Source organism: Mesoplodon densirostris, chromosome 4 (genome assembly GCF_025265405.1).
Source record: "Mesoplodon densirostris isolate mMesDen1 chromosome 4, mMesDen1 primary haplotype, whole genome shotgun sequence".
NCBI lineage: Eukaryota > Metazoa > Chordata > Mammalia > Artiodactyla > Ziphiidae > Mesoplodon > Mesoplodon densirostris.
Window position 1 is genome coordinate 28,976,040 of NC_082664.1, and position 19,390 is coordinate 28,995,429.

Sequence of the window (19,390 nt, forward strand, 5' to 3'; positions counted from 1 at the left end):
CGCGGCATGTGGGATCTTCCCGGACCGGGGCACGAACTCGTGTCCCCTGCATCGGCAGGCGGACTCTCAACCACTGCACCACCAGGCAAGCCCAAGTATGCTTTTTACGAAGTCTGTGAAGTCTTCAGTGGGTCTTGAATGCCTAAATCCTCTGTGATCCAGGAATCACAGAGCTTTTCTGTCTCCCAAATTACCATATGTCTTTACCACAGAGATTGTCCCTTTATAATTGGCCCAAGAGATCTGATAGGAATAAGATTTCTCCTCATAGTGGCATCATCTCATAAAAACCATTTTGGGATATGCTGATGAATGTTTTGTAATTGTTGTCACTAGTTCTAGGAAATATAACTCAGTTGTTGAAATATTAATATAGTTACCTCAGAAAAGAAGTTATTCTTTGATTGCTTTCTTTGTTGTTCAGCTTGTGGGAACTCCATATTACATGTCTCCAGAGCTCTGCCAAGGAGTTAAATACAATTTCAAGTCTGATATCTGGGCAGTGGGCTGTGTCATTTTTGAACTGCTTACGCTAAAGAGAACGTTTGATGCTACAGTAAGTTGATATATTATCCCTGCATTGTCCTTGCAAATGGTACAGCTTGGTTGAGAGAATCAACTTTATCCCTGAGCTTCTGATTTCATGAACAGAAATCAGCTGTAGGAAAAATAACCAGTATTCAGGCACTGGCTTAGTAGTGTATTACTAAAATTCTATAGACAAGATTTATTTCCAACTTGAATTCCCCACTGAAATAATCATAATCAAGTAGTTTGAGCACGGTCCTTGAATCTGTTGACTATAATTTTAAAACTGGCTCTAGGATCGACTGTGTGATGCAGCAATTTAGATAAGCCATTTCATTTCTTAGGCTTCAGCTACATCGTTTTATAAAAGCTAAGGCAAGTTATATAATACTCATTAAAGTGTTTTGATCTTTTTTATGAAAAATTACACCCTGACTCTTACTAAAGATTGCTACTGTTTTATAAACAACAAATCCCTTTAAGTCTCTTTTCTTTTCTTCTTAAGCCCAGTATAAAGCAGTGCTTCTCAAACTTTAATATACATAGGAAATCACCTGGGCATCTTGTTAAAATGCAGACTCTATTTTAGTGTGTCTGGAGCTGGGCCTGATATTCTGCATTTCTGACAAACTCCCAGATGATGCTGATGCTACTAGTCCATGGGTCACAATTTGAGTAGCAGAAGTGGATTCACATCCAATATCCTCTACAAACCAGATGTGAGAACTTAGGCAAATCACTTCATCTCTTTAATCCTCTATTTCATTAGCTATAACAAGGGAAAAATACATATTCCTCTCATAGAGATGCTCTGCTAATGTATATGAAAATGCAAATGTAAGATAATGCAGAATTCTTTGGCCTTTTATGAGACCTGTTTATTTTTCTAAGTGCTGAAGTTTATTCTGATCTATCATCTAATTCTCTTAAATAACATAGTGGAAAGAAAATGAGTTTTGGGTCAGATAGACTTTGGTTGAAATTATGGCTCCATTTTTTACTATCCGTGTAGTCTTGGGCAAGTTACTTTACGTCTCTGAATTGGTAATGATAACCTTGCATGGTGTTTGCAAGGGTTAAAAAACATTTTATGTGCAACTTACGTTTCTATTGGTCTCAGTAAAGGTGGTGGTAGCACTGTTATAATAATTTCTTATCATTATGAACTTATTATTCATTGCCTTGTCTGTTACAGCAGAGTATCACCTGTATAACCATTATTCGGATATATAAATTAGGAGGCAAATTAGTTGGCAAAGGACATACTTAAAGCCAAGAAGCATAGCTAACCTTGCTTTCCTTTTTCTTAGGATTCAGTTGAAGGGTCAGATTATAATATACTCTGAGTATTATTCTATTGGTCACATAGTCATACCTCCATGTTGGCCAGTTGGCTTCATTCTCTGACAGCAGTAGTGCATCCCTAACCATTTCTTTTTTTTTTTTTTTTTTTTTTTTTTTTTTGCTGTATGCGGGCCTCTCACTGCTGTGGCCTCTCACATTGTGGAGCACAGGCTCCGGACGCGTAGGCTCAGCGGCCATGGCTCACGGGCCTAGCCGCTCCACGGCATGTGGGATCTTCCTGGACCGGGGCACGAACCCGTGTCCCCTGCATCGGCAGGTGGACTCTCAACCACTGCACCACCAGGGAAGCCCCCCTATCCATTTCTTGCTGATATATACCAACAGTTGTAAAAATAAGTCAGACCTAATTCAGAACTATTGCCATTTCTTTATATGATAGTCACAGACATCTCAAAGCCCCTACTAGTAGATTATAATGTCATCTTTATATAACCAAGGACAATACAATAATCATTTTCTCATAGAACCCACTCAACTTGTGTGTGAAGATTGTACAAGGAATCCGGGCCATGGAAGTTGATTCTAGCCAGTACTCTTTGGAACTGATCCAAATGGTCCATGCATGCCTTGACCAGGTAAGCGTGACTTAACATATTGATTTCAGTTCAGTGCTTTCCCTTCCAGCCTCAGTGTTTGGAGTATGGCATAGATGAACCAGCACAAAACCACATCCACTTCCCCAGGGTAGGATGTATTTGTGGCTGTATCCGGGAGAATAGGCATTGGCAATTCATGATAGTTGTGTGCTTCAGCCAACAAATTCTTCCTCTACTAATTTGTGAAATGAATTTACCATCTAAATTGTGCTCCATTTTTTATGATCAAGATTAATTTTTTAAAATTGATTTTATAAAATAATAGAGGTAATTTAGAATTCCTAATGTGCAGAATGTATACAGTTCTAAATGTCACAGTTGCCTTGCAATGCAGCTCTAGGTCAGCATTATTCAAAGGTGGTCCAGGAACCACAGGCATTAGAATCGCCAGGGGATGGAGGAGTTTTACAAGAAGAAAATGAAGATTCCTGGGCCCCACCCCAGACTGACTGGATCAGAATCTCTGTGGATAAAGCCCAGAAATCTTTATTTGTAACAGGCACTCCAGGAGATTCTTATGTACTATATATACTGAAATTTGAGAACCACTGCCCTAACAGTTAAAACAAGTGAGGAAGGTGCATTCTCATTCACATATAAGTGTTGATGATAGTGAGCATGAAGCATAGAATGTGACATAAGAAATAGGTTTTTTGAAACAGAAGGATGGTATATAGTGATCTTTGAATAACAAACCTACAGCCTTCTAAGAGGAAGTAAAATACGTCTTTAGATCCCATTTTGCCCATTCCATTTATTTATTTAAATATTTATTTATTTATTTTGGCTGCACCAGGTCTTTGTTGTGACGTACAGGATCTTCATTGCGCCATGTGGACTTCTTAGTTGGGGCACATGTATTCTTAGTTGGGGCATGCACACTTCTTAGTTGCAGCATGCATGCAGGATCTAGTTCCCCAACCAGGGATCAAACCTGGTCCCCTGCATTGGGAGCATGGAGTCTTACGCACTGGACCACCAGGAAGTCCCTTGCGCGTTCCCTTTAAGTTAAAACTAACCCACTGATACTTTTTAGGACCCTGAGCAGAGACCCACTGCAGATGAACTTCTGGATCGCCCCCTTTTCAGGAAACGCAGAAGGTAAAGAGCAAAGGAGTTGCTTCATTTTCTTTCTGTCGATGGCCGGCTGACTGTTAGAAGCCTGGCCAGAGTACTACAAAGAGAGGGTGGTGTCTCCTGACTTTGCCACTCTGCTGCTGTTTTCTTCCAACATCTCTGCTTTCATTGCTTGATGTAGTTCCTGACTTTCACCTCCTTAACCTGTGCTACTTACTTTGTTCTAAATTGATACTGATGAGACCCTGGAGCCCTTCACTCCTCCCCATCTTCTGTGAGTTCTAATCTAGAGTTTGGGCACTAGAGTGTAGTAACTAAGAGAGGAGGGCTCTGGACTCAGACATCCTTATGTTTGTATCTGAGTTGTGTCATTATCTTTGTCAAGTTATTGAACATCTCTGTCCTTTAGTTTTCTCTATAAAGTGAGGTAGGGTGAGGATTAAAGGAGGTAATGCATATAAAGTGCTCAGCCCAGGGCCTGGCACATGGTGCTCAACAATTGTTGGATAGTAGTGTGGATTTGGACCAGGCCTTTGCTTTTTAGTGCATTTGCTTAGATGGTAGATGGCAATTGGAGGGGTCCTCTTCAGATACCTTTTGCCCATTTCCTGTAGTCGAGGTTGATTGATTCATGACAGGTTATTTCCTGAGGTTTATTTTGTGTTAAAGGTCTCTAGAGGTAGGAAGAAGGTCCTTTATCCCTCACTTTTTGTAGGAGGCTTCAAACCCTAACTCAGAGGAAGAGGTGTTGTTCGTCCTTCTTAAACGCTCTAGTCTCTATTTCATCCTGTTATACTATTTTTGCCTAACAACCCTTCTTCCTCCTCTACCAGTTCTTTGTTTTTGAATCTTCCCAATATTCAAACATGTACTGTGCTGTTTCAAGTGTTGCCCTTAGATGCGTTAAGTGTATACTTAATTCCATAATCTCTGCTGTTTGGTCAGTAACCTTTATTCTGTTGTATTAAATTAATCTTTTTCTGGTTCTCCAGTTGATCTCCAGCCAGTGTTTTAGTGCGTAGAATGATGTATAATACTCCAGATGCAGCACTGTAACCTTCCATTTATGTTCTATTCGTATTCAGGCAATATCACCCTTTAGGGCTAGTTAAGCATATTCTAATTCTTTATCTGGCTTATTTTCCAACAATATAATCACTGTTTAAATCTCTTATTTAAATATTTCCATTGATAATGCAATTTTTATTGAGAGAGTTGGAGATTTACATGTAGTACTTTGTTAGAACTTTGTTCTTTGATGGAAAAACAGAAGACAAAGAGCTTTCCAGATAAAGCACAGACACAGGGAATTGTGGAAGTATTCAGGAAGCACTAAGAAGTTCTAGACCTGGCGTTCTCAATAGCAACACCTCAGGAACTTTAAAGAAAATGCTGGTTCTTAAGCACCACCCCAGGTCTTCAGCTATAATTGATTTAGGCAGAATGAGAACCCTGAGTTAGAACATGGGAGTGGATACAGGGAAGGAAGGCTGGAAAGGTAGGCAGAGAATGTTGAATGCCAGATGAAGGAATCTGTGCTTTACTCAAGGAATAGTACGGAAGTGTTGGTTATTTATGAGAGGGAGGTTCATGTGATGAGAGATGCGCCTTAGGAAGAGTTATGTAGCAGTACTAATATCAGTGTTAAATCAGTATAGGACCGATTAAAGTGGATTGAAACTGTGGTGAGACCAATCAGGTGCTACCACAGCCCAGTTGGGAAGTAGAGCTGCCCAGAACCAAGGTGGTGAGACTGGGAAGGAGACGTGAGTAAAAGGGCATTGTATAAGTAGAATCTATAAAACTTGAATATTGAAGAAAGGAAGACAGCTGAGTCCAGAATCACTGAAGTTTTAAACCTAGTTCACTGGGAGAATAGAGGGTGCCAGTTACAGAATTAGGAGAGTCAGAAAGAAAAGCTGTATTGGAGAAAGACAATGAGCTGAGCTTTAGAGATGTTGAGTTTAGGGAGTCAGTGGGCAGACTAAAGGAAGATGTCAGCAGGTTCCTGAAACGAGCATCAGAGGTTCTCAAGGCTCTCTGGTCTGGCCTGGAACATTCCTCAGAGACAGAAAGCAAATGGCCCCAGACTGCTGGCCCCCTTGTATTTAATGAATTGTCTAATGCTAGGCCTATAGAACTGTTTCAGTTGTATCGAAGTACTTTCCTAAAAGTATTGTAACATTGTGGGAGGCATATGGTTTATAGAAGATTAAGTCTGTTGAAGGTTTTAAAGAGACACGAGTGCAATATAGGAACCTATTATTTCTCTCATGTATCTTTGCTTTTCTTTTGGTAGAGAGATGGAGGAAAAAGTCACACTGCTTAATGCACCTACAAAGAGACCAAGGTAACGCTCAAGAGACTCTTGAAAAGTAATATATCTTAAATTACCACCAGGGGGTCTTTCTTTCTTGGGTCTGGACATTGTTTGATCCCAGTAAGAAGCCTTTGGCATCCTTTCAGAAGCCAACATCTTCTTAAATGTCAAATAGTCATTTCAGAGAAAAAGAAAGCTATAATTTTACCCTCATGCTAAAGTGGACATCATTATCATGATGAATGTTGAAAAGTTGAAAACTGTAGGTGTTATGGATCAGACCGCTATCTGATCTGGCTGAGCTGTGATGAAGCCTTAAGGCAGGAATTGCAAAGCCTGCTATGATAGAGGGTTGAAATAAGTTGTCGAGAAAGAACATACTTTCTCATACCATAATCGGCAGTTCTCAGGAAAAAGACTGGAAGCATTTTTCTTTGATATAATTTTTATGTTAAATGTTCCTTTGTTCTGGGGGTTGTCGTCAGGTCAAGCACTGTGACTGAAGCACCCATTGCTGTGGTAACATCCCGAACCAGTGAAGTCTATGTTTGGGGTGGTGGGAAATCCACTCCCCAGAAACTGGATGTCATCAAGAGTGGCTGTAGTGCCCGGCAGGTGTGTGCAGGGAATACCCACTTTGCTGTGGTCACAGTGGAGAAGGAACTATACACCTGGGTGGTAAGTGAAAGCTACGTACTTTAGAACAGTGATGTGCGCCTCATTGTTTACTGGGGCCCAGGCTGTCTAAGAATTTTGTTGGTTGAACATGTGCTGCAGAAGTGGCAGCATGGGATGATGGAATGTAAGCTCTTTAGAGAGTAGGGATTTTGTCTGTTTAGTTCACTGATGTATCCCCAATGCCTGGTACATGTTAGGTCGCTTATAAATGTTTTTTGAATGAATGAATAAAAGAGAGAGAAAGAAAGAGAAAGAATTAAAAGGCTTGGACTCAGGAGATTGGATTCTCATTTACCACTGGGTGATTTCAGAAGGTCACTTAATTACTCTGTTCTATTACCATGCATTTCAGAGCAACTCATACCTGTGAAATAGCTTTGTAAACAAATGAAGCAGTGTACCATGTCAGGAAAATTCTAAGACCTCCATCAGTGATTGAAGATGGAATATCTTGAGTAGAATTTTCCTTTGTTCCCCTCTAGCTTCTATCCTCTCACCTTGAACAAACTGCCTATTTTTGCTGTCTCTTTTCTTATCTCCCACTCATTGCTCATTCACCTACAGTGCAGCTTCCATCCCTCCACTCAATTGAAACTACTCTTGACAAAATGACCTATAAATTGTGAAAATAAAACAGATAGGTACACTTGAGTCCTTGCTTGATCTCCTGTAGTATCTGACATAGTTGGTCACTCCCTCCTTGAAGCCTGGTCTTCCCTTGGCTTCCGCAAGAGCATGTTCTCTTGACTTTGCTCCTGTCTCTTCCGCTGTGCCTTCTCAGGCTCACTTCAGGCTGCTTTTTCTTTACCCGACCTTGTCTTATCTTAGGTTCTTGGGTCTTCCCACTCTTCCTCCTTCCTGAGGGAGCTCATTTTTTCCAGTAGTTTCAGATAACTTCTCCATGAGGACAGGCTTTATCCCCAGTGTGTGACAGAGTAGACACTCAACTATTGATTGATTGAGAGAAAGAATGAGTGATTTGGCCTCTGTTGTAGAGTTTTAACTTGCTGTTATTTCCTAAAATCCTCTCACTTAAAGAACTAGCTTCTGGGGGGCTGCCAGAGGTGGATTGAAATGAGTGCCTTAAAAAACATTTGTGTAAGGACTTACAGTTGAGTTATTGAATGGGAAGAATTACTTATGTCTTTAAAACTGTTGAAAAGTCATGTAGGACTATTCTCAGTGCTTTATAGCAGCGTCTTTGATGTTACCAGATTCCTTATGACTGTTACGTATTTCAGGGAAACTGTGACCAAAATTTGTAAAACTTTTACAAGGATTTCCAAGAGGCTGTACTCCTGTAAAAAAACAATCAAATTAGACTACATAAAGAATTTTTTCATCATCACCCATAATTAAATAGACAGTTCACCTTAGACTTGAAGAAGAAAGACAAAATTGAGAATGGGTCCTTTTAAGGCCTGATGGATATCAGTCTGGATACTTTAAAAATCTTTATCTGTTGGCAGGGGTTTTTTACTATCTACCATTAAAAGGTTTAATCCTCTTACCTTTTTTTTCCCCCCGTTTGTATATTTCCAACTGATTTTTTTCCTACTGCTTTTCTTAATAAGAAGTGATACTAAAGATTAGATTAAAGATTTGGTGTGAAAAGTTTAAAACTTCACAAGACCTATTTATTTCACAGAACATGCAAGGGGGTACTAAACTCCATGGTCAGCTGGGCCATGGAGACAAAGCCTCCTACCGACAGCCAAAGCACGTGGAAAAGTTGCAAGGCAAAGCTATCCGTCAGGTGTCATGTGGTGATGATTTCACTGTCTGTGTAACAGGTAAGCCAGCAGCAGAAAGCACCCAGGTGCATTTAATGTGGGGTATTTTACTTAATTCTATGCAGTTTTAGTTGGGATTTTACAACAAAAGACAGTATCCAAAGAACCAAAGACAGTGAGCAAATATTATACACATTAATAACAACATGCCCAACTTGCTATAGCATTAGAGTAGTGATGAGCAAAGAGAAGGCAGGTGGATAACAGAAGAGGTGGGATTAGGAGAAATATATCGTATGTCCCAGTTGTGGGGGGAGCAGAAATAACCTCACTACCTAGTCAGGTGTAGATAACGCTGAGTCAGGAATTTGGAGCTCAAATTTAGTTTGGGTCTTGCCATTACTCACTTTATGATTCCTTGGTGCTTCCCTTTTTTTCTGTAAAATAGAGATGGCCCCGGTAAAATTTTAAGCCTCTTTAATGTATCATCCCACCATTCTTTTTTTAACTGTTACTGTAACAGTACACATGACCCCCTAAATACCAACAACTCTAGGCTTGATGGACAGTCTATCCGATTTCTCTGATATAATCATCCCATATGAGCTCATTGGCTGAGGTCATCCTCATTCCAGCCCTGCCCAGCTTTCTGATTAGACAAAATAAGTCATTCCTTTGGTGGGTTCTGCTTTCCTTCCTTTCACAGATGAAGGTCAGCTCTATGCGTTTGGATCTGACTATTATGGCTGCATGGGCATGGACAGGATTGCTGGCCCTGAACTATTAGAACCCATGCATCTGGACTTCTTCCTGAACAATCCAGTGGAGCAGGTCTCCTGTGGAGATAATCATGTGGTGGTTTTGACACGAAACAAAGAAGTCTACTCTTGGGGCTGTGGTGAATATGGTAGGTGTAGCCTTGACTCTGTCCACTTATTCCCAGGCGGACAACCTGACCTCTTGCTTGTGTGCCTCTAAACACATCATGCAGCCTCTATTTGAGAAGTGTTGATTCAGTAAAAGAGAATCTTTTTTTTTTTTTTAATTTTATTTATTTATTTATTTTTGGCTGCGTTGGGTCTTTGTTGCTGTGCGCGGGCTTTTTCTAGTTGCGGCAAGCAGGGGCTACTCTTCGTTGCAGTGCGTGAGCTTCTGATTACGGTGGCTTCTCTTATTGCGGAGTATAGGCTCTAGGTGAGTGGGCTTCAGTAGTTGTGGCACGCGGGCTCAGTAGTTGTGGCTCTCGGGCTCTAGAGTGCAGGCTCAGTAGTTGTGGCGCACGGGCTTAGTCGCTCCATGGCATGTGGGATCTTCCCAGACCAGGGCTCGAACCTGTGTACCCTGCATTGGCAGGCAGATTCTTAACCACTGTGCCACCAGGGAAGTCCAGTAAAAGAGAATCTTATAGAATATTTTCATTGGGAAGGAAGCACTCATTTTATTTTATTTTTTTAAGTTGAGAGGTACAGTAGATTTGATTTGATTTGATTTCTTTTTATTTATTTATTTATTTATTTGGTTGCACCAGGTCTTAGTTGCAGCACGTGGGCTCCTTAGTTGCAGCTCACGGTCTCCTTAGTTGCAGCTCGCCAGCTCCGTAGTTGTGGCATGCGAACTCTAAGTTGCAGTATGCACGTGGGATCTAGTTCCCTGACCAGGGATCCAACCAGGGCCCCCTGCATTGGGAGCGTGGAGTCTTATCCACTGCACCACCAGGGAAGTCCCTGGAAACCCTCATTTTAATGATTTTCTTTCTTATGTGTGTCTCAGGAAGGCTGGGTTTGGATTCAGAAGAGGATTATTATACACCACAAAAGGTAAAATCAGAGGCAACTTCTTCCTAGAGCCTATCTAGGTCACACAGACTCCAGTAATATGTCCTCTTTACCTGACTCCTCATATCAAGGTGTTTATCCCTGAAATATTTCCTATCTGGGAGACTGACAATCCAGGATTCCTAATTTAGCACTATGTGGTCTTATCATCTGACTAAATCATAAAAAGTTGCGAAAGAAGATGCAGCCACTGTGGACACTCTGGAGTCACATCTTGCTTGGGGATGAGCACTAAAATCAGAATGTATAGCGAAAAAGTCACATCAAGCTAAACACACCCTGGATGGGAAATATCGGAAAGCAATAGAGTATCCCTTAACCCAGCACAGCCATTTCCCTTCCCTTTTCCACAGCTGGATACCAAATGAAGTAGTTGTTTGTATTTAGGGGTCATACTGTATGAAATGTAATATCTAATTCCTCTCAGTACTGCAAGAGCTGGCACTGTGAGAGCTGGCGCGGGAGCTGAAACAAGCAGAGAGAGCACGGTCACATGCGCCCTAGGACACAGGCTCACCCACTGTTCACTATTAACAATGTTTATTTACATTCTAAAAATTAACCTATATCTGTGGGACTATTCTCAGTCAATAGGATTCACAGCTATTCCTCTTCTCCTGAAAAGACTATAGGAGAAGGTTTGCGGTTTGAGTTTTCCGGTTTCAGACATCCATCATGTGCCCCCACCACTCTTCAGCCCTGTCTCGTTAGCTGCAGAGGGATGTGAGCCTTCACAAGTCTTGGCTTCTGCCTCAGTCCTTGGTGACCTCACTTATTATATGACCACACTGGCACCCCACAGGGCTACTGAGTTTCTTCTATAACGATCATGGGATCTCTGCATCTCAGAGGACTAAATCAGTAATAGATGGAAGCTTCTCTTTTCCCAGTGTTTTCTGAGAAGTCTTCCTAAGTAGGACCTATTGCTAAAACTTTTAGCTGACCTGGCATTGCCTTCTTTTACTTTATTATAAAACTTGAGCTCCTTGTTGAAAACAGTAGCCTCTAAGCTGCTGGGCAAATCTGAAGAAAATAGAGCAACCTTTATTTCCCTGTAGTCATTCTGCTAAATGCAGAGCATCATTTTTGAAAGAATTTGAGGGTTTTTTCCTAATACAAGTTATGTTTGGGAGATTTTCTGATTTTTTTTTTTCTTGCAGGTGGATGTTCCCAAGGCCTTGATTATTGTTGCAGTTCAGTGTGGCTGTGATGGGACATTTCTGCTGACCCAGTCAGGCAAAGTGCTGGCCTGTGGACTCAATGAGTTCAACAAACTGGGTCTGAATCAGTGCATGTCTGGAATCATCAATCATGAAGTGAGTACCCCGTTTGGTATCCTAAGTACATCATCAGAACTTCTCTAGGTTGGAATTTCTTTGGAAATGCTATTATTGGTTTGTGACCGTGGAATTTGACTTAAGAATAAAGTGACGATCTCACAGGCATTATGTCCAGTAAAGTAGCCAGCCACCAAAGTGTACATACTATACGATGCCCATTATATGAAGTTTCAGAACAGGCAATATTAACTTATGATGGCAAAAGTCAAAACAGTGGTTGCTTCTGGAAAAGAGGGGCATAGGTGTTGACAGAAAGGGTAGGAGGGATCCTAGGGGGATGGAAATGGCCTATATCTTGATCTGGATGGTAGTTTTACATTTATATACCTTTAGAAAAATGTATCAAGCTGTACAATATTGTATAGTACGTTATACCTCAATAAATAAATTGATTACAATCAATCAGTGATGGAATTCAGATTCTGCCTTATCACTGAAGTAGATACAAGAAAATTAACATTATGAAAAGAAACATTTTTCCATGTATCACCTCTCTAGGGAGTTTTTATGATTACTCTCAAATCACTGATCCTATACAGGCTTATTAAATATAATTACCGTTCACCTCCTTCAAGGATGTCATACATTCGCCACTGATATTAAGTACTAGTCCCCTCTTTGTGTTAGTATGATGAGTTTTTGTCATTTTCTAAAGAGTCATATTGAGACAAGTTTGCTGTCTCAATGGAAAAGATAAGAATTAGTTTTTAAGCAATCTCTAAAGTAGTGATTGTGAAATGGGAGAGTGCAAATTTGGAGCAGGTCTGGGGAGGGTGTCCATGTACTTTGAAAAGGCATATTCAGAATTACCATTACTTGATTTGAGTTTTGTTACAACATTGTGTTTGTTGTGAAATTTTAAACTTACATGGTAAGATTTATTTTTATGCTAATCTAAAGGGAACGTGGGTTTTAACAAGTTGAGAATATTGTAGGTAAAATTAGATCACAGTAAACTGATGGGCTGGACAGAGTCTTCAGGATTTTAATTCCTTCCCCTGCTTTTGTTAGGTATGTAGAGTGTATAACCAAGACAAAAGTCAAATGATTCTATCCTTATATAGATGCCTTCTGGGATGGAGAGTTCATGTTTTGCATACCCTAATTTAGGAATCTTAAAACTTTTGTGGTCAGAAAGTCCTGCTTCATACTAAATTCTCTGATTACATATTGAGCTTATTTCTTCTTTTATTCTATTGGAGATGAAAAGCTACCTGGCACCTTCTTAATAACATGATTCACTTGAAAGGCCTTTTGGTCACCACGACAACATTTTCAGCCTGTTTCCCCTCCATTTTTTACTTCATGAGTCTTTGCTTTGTGTTCTACCTTGTTTCAGGCATACCACGAAGTCCCCTACACAACCTCCTTTACCTTGGCCAAACAGTTGTCCTTTTACAAGATCCGTACAATTGCCCCAGGCAAGACTCACACTGCTGCTATTGATGGTGAGTTGATGTACAGCTGTGGACACAGGCCTTCGTATTTCAGGCTCTTTTATTCTATCAAGTAGTAGCGCTTCTTAACTATATGTACACATTCTCCTGATTTCCCCCCATTATCCAGTACTATCTTATTAACAACTTGGGCATTCAAACAAATGTTTTGTTGGTAATCATTATAAGTATATAATCAATACATTCCTTAATGAGAATACCACAGCTACAATTTCTGGCAACTGCTATTTGTAATTAGCACCATCTATAAGTTTTCTAAGTTAAATAGTACCCATTTTCCACATTTAAAATAGAATATATAATATTGAATCACTTCCTGGGTCTAACTGGTCATAGTTCTAGATGCCCTAGCTGCCCTAGGTCCAGTATTGTGTAGCTAGCTTTATATTTGTATACTCTAACAACCAGAAGCTAGTCTGTGGGACTCTGCATTGTCTGCATTTTCCCTCTGTTTCATGACCCATTTGCACCTGGTTATTTATTTTTGCTTCTGTCTCAGAGCGAGGCCGGCTGCTGACCTTTGGCTGCAACAAGTGTGGACAGCTGGGCGTTGGAAATTATAAGAAGCGTCTAGGAATCAACCTGTTGGGGGGCCCCCTAGGTGGAAAGCAAGTGATCAGAGTCTCCTGCGGTGATGAGTTTACCATTGCTGCCACTGATGGTGAGTCTGTACATGTTATTTCAGGCTTTCTGGATAGATGGCTATATTTTAATTTTTGCTTGCAAAAGAGGTGGACTGGTTATTTGTGTAGCTGGATCATATGTTTACTTTTTTTTTTTTTGCGGTACACGGGCCTCTCACTGTTGCGGCCTCTCCCGTTGCGGAGCACAGGCTCCGGACGCGCAGGCTCAGCGGCCATGGCTCACGGGCCCAGCCGCTCCACGGCATGTGGGATCTTCCTGGACTGGGGCACGAACCCGTGTTCCCTGCATCGGCAGGCGGACTCTCAACCACTGCGCCACCAGGGAAGCCATTATGTTTACTTTTTCATCTGTGTTAAATTGGTGGCCAATTTTTATGCCTATGGAGCTTCATTAACTTTTCATGTGTCCAACATAGTGATTGCTGTAAAAAGGTCAGATTTCTGGAAAATGGCAAGTTAGTACTCTTAAATCCCTACTTTTTTTACTTTAACTTTTTTGGTACAATGTTTTAAGAATTATTAAATTCTTGCCCAGTACCATGTTGGTTCCAGTAAATGTTGGGTGGCTAGAGAGGAGAACAACATAATTTAACCTTGCTCCTTGGTTGGGGTCAACTGCACTGCAGTGATGTCTTTAGGGACTGCTAAGGCTTGAAGGGCTATATACCATGTGTTTCTCAACTTTCTGAATTGGTCTAATGGAATTTTCTTCTCTCTTTCCTCTCAGCTGTTTCTTCTCCTCAGCATCCTGCTCCTATCACTTCTCTTCTTTACTGCAGCTTCTGCTAGCCTTCACTCCCTTTCCTCTTTCTTGTGCTTTCTTTTTTTCTTTTTTCTCTCTTCCTGTATCACCTTCTAAACTCTCTTGATTTTTGTAGCCACTTCTTTCTTGTGACTAGTGAACACCAAAAAAACATATTTCATCTCCTTATCTTTTGACTCACTTTGGCTTTTTTTGTTATTGTTCATGCTCCGGGATGTCTTTGTTTTCTTTCAGTCTGTGCCTGTTACTTACACAAGAGAGGTCCAGCGATAGTGTCAGATAAGTGACCTGTTACCATATTTAATTAAGTGAACCAGCCTTCAGAGTAGCACATTAACCTTCCCTGCTTGTCCCAAAACAAGTGGTTTTAGGGAACAGACTGGTTAGTTCAGGCTAGATAAATGGAAATGGTACCTAGAAGGACAGAATCAGGATGTCACTGAGGATTAAAAATAGTATAGCAAGTTCAGTAGCACTTTCTGACAGGGCCTCGGAGAGGTAATGTTTCTTCAGTATCTGTGTCCTTCTCAAGTTAAACTTCAGAATGACGCGTATAGAATTAGACGCTGTGTCTGGGTGTATTACCTGTTGATAAATGTTCCTCCACTCCTTTGAACTGTACTTGATCACCTCATTCACACGGCAGACATAAACTGAGTGCCTACTATGCTCCAGGTCCTCCTTTAGGCTCTGGGACTATAGAAGTGAGTCTCAGCAAAAATAGAACCATCGTATGATCCAGCAATTCCACTCCTGGGCATGTATTCGAAGAAAAGGAAAACAGTAATTCGAAAAGATACATGCACCCCAGTATTCATAGCAGCACTATTTACAATAGCCAAGACATGGAAGCAACCTAAGTGTCCATCAACAAATGACTGGATAAAGAAGATGTGGTACATATATACAATGAATGGGATATTACCCAGCCATTAAAAAGAATGAAATTCTGCCATTTGCAACAATGTGTATGGACCTAGAGGGTATTATGTGTAGTGAAATAAGTCAGAGGATGGCAAATACTCTGTTATCACTTATATGTGGAATCTAAAAAATAAAACAAATGGGATAAGTATGACAAAACAGAAACAGACTTACAGAGAGAGTGAGAACAAACTAGTAGTTACCAGTGGGGAAGAAGTGGGGAGGGGCAAGATAGGGGTATGGGGTTAAAAGATACAAACTACTATGTATACCATAAATAAGCACCAAGAATATATTGAACAGCACAGGAAAAATAGCCATTATTTTATAATAACTTGAAATGGAATGTAATCTATAAAAATATTGAATCACTCTGTTGTATACCTAAACTAATATAATATTATAAATCAGCTATACTTCAATTAAAAAAAAAAGTGAGTTTCAGAAAGCCCCTGTCCTCAGGGACCTCACAGTCTAGTAGGGTAGGGGAGACATACGTATAAACAGATTAGTGCAGTCAGGTAGGTTCAGTGCCATGATTGTAGTATCCAAGTCTAAAGCCTGGAGTGTCCAGGGCTCAATCCTTCTCTCCCTTTCTTTTTTTTTTTTTAATATTTATTTATTCATTTATTTGGTTGCACCAGGTCTTAGTTGCGGCAGGTGGGCTCCTTAGTTGCAGTTCCCGGGCTCCTTAGTTGCGGCATGTGAACTCTTAGTTGTGGCATGCATGTGAGATCTAGTTCCGTGACCAGGGATAAAACCCGGGCCCCCTGCATTCGGAGCGCAGAGTCTTATCCACTGTGCCACCAGGCAAGTCCCTCTCCCTTTATTTTCTAAGTGAGCTTATTACCTTAAATCCTCCCTGTGCACTGATAGCTTTAATTACCGTACCTGACTTCTAGACTCACTGATTCAAGTCCCTTGATTTGGATGTCTAAAGATAAAGTGGCTTTATAGCATGGTCTTCCCAAGTTGGTCCTGATTCATGCCTACTGTCCGGGCTTAATCATTAATAGCATCCCCTTTTCATTAAAAAATGCCCTGAGTTGGATAAGAGGTAATGGGCATCTCAAACAAACTTACTGTATTCAAAATCAAATTTCCGATCTTCTGTTCAAACCTGTTCCTCCTGCAGCCTTCCTGTTTCAGAAAATGGCAGCTCTATCCTACACCCCACATCCCATCCATTCGCAAATTCTATAGATTATCTTCAGAATATACCCAACCACTTTTTACCATCTTCACTATTACAACTGATCTCCCTGCTTCCATCCTTGGGCCCCTGCAGTCAGTTCTCCTCATGGTAGCCTGGGGGATCCTTTTAAATACCTACTGTTCAGAATCTCTACTAGTTTCCTATCTCAAACAGTAAAAACCAAAGTCATTGGAATGGCCTGCATGACCCAGACTTCAGTCACCTCCTGACCTCTTCTGTGGCCACCGTCCCCTCCTTTACTTTGCTCCAGCTGCAGAGGACTTCTGTGTTGTGTTTGTGATACATACTTTGCACTTTGCTATTCCCTCTGCCTGGAAAGCTCTTCCCCTAGATATCCACCTGGTTCTCTCTCACTTCAATCAGGTCTCTGCTCAAGTATCAACAAGTACTTCTCTGACTACCCTGTCTAAAGTAATGATACCCTACTATTATTGTTTATTTCCACTTTTCTTTATGGTTTATCTTCCTTCTTAGCACTTAAGGCTACCTGAAGTAATTTATTTATCAGTCTCTCCCCACTAGAATGTCAGTTACACAAGGGCAGCAACTTTGTTTTGTTCTCTGCTCTCTTCCTAGCACCTCAAGCAGTGCCTGTCATGAAGTAGTTGCCCAATAATTATTTGAATGAATGACCAAAAATGTTGAATGAGTGAATGAATGGATGGCAGTATGTAGGAGCGGTGGTCATTTTTACCTGGGTGGCATCAGGAGTTGTTTAGGCTTTATATAGGGGAATAAATAGCTTTCCCTTGTTTTATACATGGTGGAAAATCTTTTTAGCTCTAGGGCATAAAGATGGGGAACCCAAAAGAGAACACTGGGAAGCCACTGTTCTGTTCAATTGTCTGCTGTTTAATTTTTTTTGTCTAGATAATCACATTTTTGCCTGGGGCAATGGTGGTAATGGTCGCCTGGCAATGACCCCCACAGAGAGACCGCATGGCTCTGATATCTGCACTTCATGGCCTCGGCCTATCTTTGGATCTCTGCATCACGTCCCAGACTTATCTTGCCGAGGCTGGCACACCATTCTCATTGTTGGTAAGGGTTCCATATGTGTTGGTTAGGATGGCTTTGACAGAGGATAGACCCACACCTAAGTTATAATGGTCACATTCTGGCAAACAGAAGTGTCCTGAAGAAAAGAAGCTACTCGTGTAAGTCTTAATAATTGTCAGTGATACCATATCTAGTGGTAGGAATAGAACATTGTTTGCTGTCTTATGACAACTTCGGGCTCTGCCCGCCTCGCAGTAGAATTTGTTACTTCTAGTAGTCCACTAATTAGTTTATCTGTGCTGCTCATGCTTTTGTGAGAAACATACAGTACACCTTTAAAAAGAAACTAAATCATAACTGCTTTCTGCATAAAGATTCCTTTGTTATGAACAAATTATAAAGATCTGTGTGAAGGTTTACAAGTTCATTCTTTAGGCCAGTGGTTTACAACCTTGGCTGCGCTTTAGAATCCCTTGAGGAGTTTTTAGAAATCCCATTGTCCTGACCAATTAAATCAGAACCTCTGGGGTGGGACCTAGGCATTGCTACTTTCTAAAGCTTCCCAGGTGATGCCAAAGAATAGTTAAGGTGGAGAATTGCTACATAGTTGAATATAGAGTAGCTATTGGTGCTTGGCTTATAATATTTATATCTGGTATGAGAGATAGCAGTTATCTCCTAGATTAACTCCCTATCCTAGGCTGTCACTTTTCCTGTCTCTGGCTGTAAACAATGCTTACCTACTGAATATTTTTCCTCAGAGAAAGTATTGAATTCTAAGACCATCCGTTCGAATAGCAGTGGTTTATCCATCGGAACTGGTAAGTAGCAGTATCTCAGGTACCAGTGGTTTTCTGAGGTGTGAGTCTTTGGGTTGAATTCTGTGCAGTCTCCCCAAAAAGGAAATAGGAAATATCTTTGGGAAATGAGGAATACAGTGATCAAGAGGGAAGGTCATAATTTGGTAGGTTTCACAATAAGTTATGACTTTTACATTGCGGTCAGAGGGAGAGTACATCTTTGCCACCACACATGTGGGAGTAATTATGTGGCTTGCCCAACATTGTATTGTGACTTACGTACTGTTCCTTTCCTTACAATGCTAGGGGCTGTGCGTTCTGTCTACCCTTTACTTCCATAGTGTTCCCAGGGGTATTCCAGTCTATAGAAGTAGTCCTTCAGAATAAGCCCTTAGAATTAAAAGTTGGCTAAACTTTCAATGTAGTTGGGAAAATCAGCCCAGACCTCTCTAATACTTTTCCTTTGGCTGCTTTCTTCATGGTTCTCTTATTTGGGGCCATGCTAGGAAATTGAATCTGTGTTCCTTTTGGTTTTCCATTTGCTAGAGTACCTGTAGTCTTTGATGTCTCAGAACTGGATTCTGATGTTTTGTGCAATCAAAACAGATGAAGAACCAGAATGAAAGCAGACTAATCCTCCAAAAAGACAGTTGAAAATCTGATCTAGACTTGTTGAGCTCTAGTTTACACAAACACACATCATACCTTCTGTTAGTTTCCTTTAGTAATCCATTGCTCAGCATCTGTTTGTGCATATTATCTGTCCCAAATGATAAAATACCTTTTTGCTAAGCACAGCTGTTATATTACAGCTCCATTTTACTGGAACAGTACTTAAAGGAAAAACATAAGATTAAAAGCACATGTCCATTGTCTGGAAAATATAAACTCTGTAAGGGCAACGATTTTTGTCTTTTTTATTCAATAATTTTATCCACATTGCCTAGAAGAATGCCTGGCAAATGGTAAATGCTCAATAAATATTTGTTGGTTGAATATGTTATAACCATCCAATGGAATATTATATGTGTTAAAATGAACAACATCTACAAATCTTTCCATAATGTGAAATGTAAAAAGCAAGTTGCAGCAGACTACATGCCTTTTTATAAAGT

At 40.6% G+C, this 19,390-nt stretch overlaps 1 protein-coding gene across 2 annotated transcripts in view; it reads left to right on the forward strand.

Annotated features, from left to right (window-relative positions):
• Positions 1-19,390, forward strand: part of NEK9 (NIMA related kinase 9) — a 36,788-nt gene that overhangs the window by 8,435 nt on the left and 8,963 nt on the right. For both annotated transcript variants that reach the window (XM_060095804.1, XM_060095805.1), the window contains exons 6-18: positions 425-556; positions 2,358-2,468; positions 3,526-3,590; positions 5,866-5,916; positions 6,372-6,564; positions 8,213-8,357; positions 9,004-9,204; positions 10,068-10,114; positions 11,293-11,448; positions 12,812-12,920; positions 13,429-13,590; positions 17,347-17,517; positions 18,237-18,296. In XM_060095804.1, the coding sequence (XP_059951787.1) occupies positions 425-556; positions 2,358-2,468; positions 3,526-3,590; positions 5,866-5,916; positions 6,372-6,564; positions 8,213-8,357; positions 9,004-9,204; positions 10,068-10,114; positions 11,293-11,448; positions 12,812-12,920; positions 13,429-13,590; positions 17,347-17,517; positions 18,237-18,296 (1,603 nt within the window). The remainder of the gene's footprint in view (positions 1-424; positions 557-2,357; positions 2,469-3,525; positions 3,591-5,865; positions 5,917-6,371; positions 6,565-8,212; positions 8,358-9,003; positions 9,205-10,067; positions 10,115-11,292; positions 11,449-12,811; positions 12,921-13,428; positions 13,591-17,346; positions 17,518-18,236; positions 18,297-19,390) is intronic.